The 5,318-nt window shown below is 33.3% G+C and overlaps 1 protein-coding gene across 1 annotated transcript in view; it reads right to left on the bottom strand.

Moving 5' to 3' along the window:
- LOC119570021 overlaps positions 1 to 1,213 on the bottom strand; it is a 15,529-nt gene extending 14,316 nt beyond the window's left edge. Inside the window, exon 1 of the mRNA XM_037917943.1 lies at positions 1,090 to 1,213. Coding sequence (XP_037773871.1) covers positions 1,090 to 1,213 — 124 coding nt within the window. The remainder of the gene's footprint in view (positions 1 to 1,089) is intronic.
- Positions 1,214 to 5,318: the final 4,105 nt, after the last annotated feature.

Genomic DNA, 5,318 nt, shown 5'->3' with positions numbered 1-5,318 from the left:
AATATATATATATATATATATATATACATATATATATATATATATATATATATATATGATATATATATACTATTAATGCACATTGGATGTATATACTTACACTATACAACTACACACCACACTCACAAACACACACACACACACCTACACACCCACTCACACACACAAACCCACACACACACACACACCACATATAATATCATCATGCATCATGCATGCATGCGCGCGCACACCACACACCACCCCACCCCAAAGCACACCACACACCCCACACACTCACACAAACCAACACCAACAACCCACAACCCACAGAATAACCCACCATCACACACACACACAACCCCCCCCACCCCTTCTAGAGAGGAATGACCACGCCCCTCAACAGGTCATGGGAATGGAACCAGACTGCCAGATCACCTCCCTAACCTCAGTTAGGGTATTATTATTATTATTATTATTATTATGTATACACACATGTATACATACATACATACATATATATATATATATATATATATATATATATATATATATATTAATATATATATATATATTATATATATATATATATATATGTATATATTATATTATATAATATTTATATATATATATATATATATATATAATATATAATATATATTTATATTATATCATATATAATATATATACTATAATCATATATATATATATATATATATATATTATATATATATATATATATATATATATATTGTATATATATGAATATATGTACGTATCTATATCTATCTTCTATCTATCTATCTTATATTGTGTAAATATATTATGTACACACATACATAATTATATATAAATATATATATATATATATATATATGTATATAAACATATATTATATAATATTATATCATATATATATACAATAAATTATATATATAAATATTATATATATATATTAATATATATATATATGTATGTATATATATACATACCACATATAATATATATATTTATATATATATATATTATATATTATATATATATTATAATATATATATATTTTATATTATGTCTGTGCACGGTACACTTGTTTATATCTACATTGTTTACTTGGAACGCAGCAGAAACCTTTCCCTTGGGGTTTTTCTTTCGACAGCCTTTTTGGCAAAAATGGTGCCCGCGAGTTTTCTTTTTGAGAAGCAATAGCCCTTTGCATTTGCCCTCGGCGGCCCATTGGGGCGTACAGCAAAAAAACCCCGCGCTACGGCACCTGGGCAAATTGCGCCCTTGCTTTCCCTTTTTTGGTTTTTACACAAAAACCGTCACATTTTTTCTCCCTTTTCTTGAACGTTTGTAGCAGCACACCAGCCCCCCCCTTCGCAGGCCTTTCTTTTGCGCTCCTTGAGCCACATTTCGATTTGCTTTTTCCCTTGCATGTTACGCACTTCCGCTTTGGTGGCCCCCTGGAAATTAGATAAAATCGTACCCTTTTTACCACAACATTAAAAGATTGGGCCCGTAAAATTTGCCCACGAAAACAAGTCATCGTATCCCGAAGGAAAAGTGTCAAGACAAACGTCTGCCGGGACCTGTCCTTCGCCTTGGTGGCTAAGGGGAAGAAGAAAGATGCACATTACCGTTTAGGCAGCACACGCAGGGGGGCCCCTTTGCGGGCGTCGTCGATCTGGCCGACAAAGGCGGACCCGCCCCGGGACGCACTCGCCTCCCTTTTGGGCATCGCCTGGGGGTCTTTCTGCTTTTCCCTTTTTGACCCCTTTGGGCCTTTGGGGCTTGTGTCATTTTCGTCGCCTTCTCCTTTCTTTCTCTCTGCAGGTTTGACTTTTGTGTTTGGTCGACCAATCGGGGTCGGATTGGGTTTTTGTTGTTTTTTTCTTCGATCTTTCTTTTCTTCCTTTGGGGTTTCCCTTCCCAGCTTTTCCGCTTTTCCTTTTCTTGTTTCCCCCCCCTCGCGGCGTCGCCCTGACGACCCCTGCAGTCTCCTGCGGCAACGGGGAATGCAAAGGGGAGATTCTTTGGTTCATTATCAAATCGTCATAAATTCAACCCTTATATTTTTGTATCAAACATTTTCAAAACTGTTTCTTTATTTTCTCATCATTCCTTTCTTTTCATTACATTATTATTTGTTTCACTCATCATTCATCATTTCATGTTTATTTTTATTTTTTTTATTATTATCTTATAAAGATTACTTTTTTTTATTTTATTTTTATTATTATTATTTTATTTTTTCTCATCATTGATATTTTATTTTATTATTATTATTATTATTCATTATTTTCTTTTTTATTATTTTTATATTTATCATCATCATCATCATCATCCATCATCTCATCATCATCATCATATCTCATCATCATCTCATACACCTCATCATCCCCATCATCATTTTGGATACCGCAAAAAACCCACGCGAAACCCCCACACACACACAACAAAACACAACACAAACAAACACAACACACACACACCACACAAACCACACACACACACACACACACACACATATATATATATTATTATAATATATATATATATAAATATATATATATAAAAAAAATTTTTGTAAGGCCCGGGAAATGATGAGCCCTACAAGAGTATGGTAGGTGGCGAGCTTAGGGATAAGGGTAGACAATAAAATAGTCTAGACTCCTTTCTTATTTGTATAGGGAGTCGGCTGCGGCGAGGAAAACGAGGTTTTAAAGGGGGATAGGATCACGTGTTTAAACGTATGAAAAATCATTGGTAAAAAAGGGTAGTGTTAAAAAATGCATAGCTCTTGGGGAAGGGATAGACAATACAACATAGGAAGTCTTTTGTGGCAACGATAGCGAAAAAAAAGGAAAAAGCAATGGACATCTTTATGATGTGTGGTTGGGGAATTAGGCTGGGGCAATACTAAATTAAAGGCATTAAATAAAACAACAATAAATAGAATAACTTTGCATAAACATTTCATTAACATCACATATTAAAGCTGGTTCCCATTCTCCAAAAAATAACAAAAAAAAAAAAAAAAAAAATTCGTGCCATTTCGATTGGTATTTGCTTTGCCCCCATTTGATAATTTAGTTGCCTGGGTCCTTATCCCCTTGGGTGGCTGACCCCGTGTCCTTCCCCAGGGGAGTAGTTGTTTAGGTAATCTTTGTTGGGGTGTTCTAAAACCTACCATCAACCCATGACTCACCTTTTTACCTACCAAATTTTATATCCTCGCGAGATAGTATGCAGTCATGTCCCCACATGCCCACGCGCGAGACACGCGCACGGGCGATGTGTACGGGTTAGGGTATGTAGATACGATGGGAGGGTGGGAAAACCCTGGGAAGGATCTGGGTACCACCCCAGCATAAAGACCCAGTCAGCTACATGCTGTCAAAAGGCGCGAGTAATTCGCATGGATGACCAAAATTGTGTGTGTGTGTTTGTTTTTGTGGTTTGTGTGTGTGTGTTGTGTTGGGTGTTTTTGGTGGGTGGGTGTGTTGTTGTGTGTGTGGGGAAAATATATGTTCATAGACATCACAAGAAAACATAATTATATATAATTAATAATTATAAAAATAATATATATAATAATATATATATAATAAATTATATCCCCACACACAATCACTGATATAACATAATACAAAATATATGATATTTTTATCATATAAAAATGTTTTTAATATATATATATATAATATATTATAATAATTATTATATTTATAAATTATTATATAATGTAGTTTTAAATGCATGGTATTGTATTATATATATATTGTGTATATATATTAATTTTTTAAAATATTATATTATATATTATATATATAAATATATATATATATATAAAATATAAAATTAATATATATAATATATTATATATGTTAAAATTTTAAAATTTTTAAATACCACAACACCTTTGGTTCACTAGACGCCCCGGAACCAAGGGAGCAACGCAGACCCCGACGACAATCGGGCCTTTATAGTTGGGGGACTTGCAAATCCTTCTACGCCACCTCTGCGAGATGTGCGAGTATTTTCCCCAGCCTGAATGGTTTTAAAAAACGCTTCTAGCGGACAGTTACTTCCAAAACCTTTCCCTTTTTGTCATCGATGTTTCCCAAAACCTGTTTGTATTGGAAATCTTTCCCTACAGCCCGACAAAATATAACACGGTTTTTCATTCAGCCGGTGCCGTGTTACGTGTGTTTAAAATTCCCCACACATTTACACTCAGCAAATGCGGTTGTTTATAATCCCCACATTAACACTTTCATACATTTAAAATTCCCACACACACCCCCACAGACACCCACACACACACACACCACACACACACACACCACCACCACACACACAACACACACACCAAACAAAAACTTTTAATATATATTATTATAATTATATATATATATATTTAAATTTTTATATTTTTATTTATGTATTAATTTTATGTAACACAACACACACCACCACAACCACACCAAAAACAACCAACAAACAACACAAAATATAATTATATATATAAAATATATATATATATATTTATATATATATATATATAATATATATATAACAATTTTTAAAAAAACACACAATACACACAAAAAAAATTTTAAAAGGGGCTCTCTATATAATTCTAATACAGTTTTTCAATTTTTTTTATCTTCTTTTAAAAGGTAGGTTTATGTCTGAGCCGCCCTGGCACAGCATGATACTTAATTGTAGTTTTCATGTTGGATTCTCTTGGAGTGAGTACGTGGGAGGGGGCCCCCCGTTTCCCTTTTCCCGGGGGAGTGCCGGTGTTACCTTTTTAGGTAATCATTCTCTCTATTTTATCCGGCTTGGGACCAGCATGACTTGAGCTGGGTTGGCCACCCCGTGGTAAGGCAGGCAATCGAGGGGAAGTTCCTTGCCCAAGGGAACAACGCGCCGACCGGGGACCGAACCTCGAACTCAATCGTGACAGGGTTTAGTTCGACGGGGCCCAAACCCCCGGGCCCACCGCGACCCTTAAACTATTTTTGTAACTTATATCATTAATACCTACATATATATAAATATTAATATATTGTTATTATGATATATAAATATTATATTATTATTATTAAAAATATATAATATATTAATTATTGTATTATTCTTTTTCTAATCTATTCTTTATTGACTATTACTATCTATTATAATTATAAATATTTAAAAATATATATATATAATATAATATATATATATGTATATATTATTTTATAATTTAAAATATTTTAATAGAATATATATTATATATATATTTATATTTTTTATATTGTGTTTTTGTGTGTGTGTTGTGGGTTTTTTTT

This window comes from Penaeus monodon, unplaced genomic scaffold (genome assembly GCF_015228065.2).
Source record: "Penaeus monodon isolate SGIC_2016 unplaced genomic scaffold, NSTDA_Pmon_1 PmonScaffold_209, whole genome shotgun sequence".
Taxonomy (NCBI): Eukaryota; Metazoa; Arthropoda; class Malacostraca; order Decapoda; family Penaeidae; genus Penaeus; species Penaeus monodon.
This window is presented reverse-complemented; position numbering and strand designations above follow the sequence as displayed.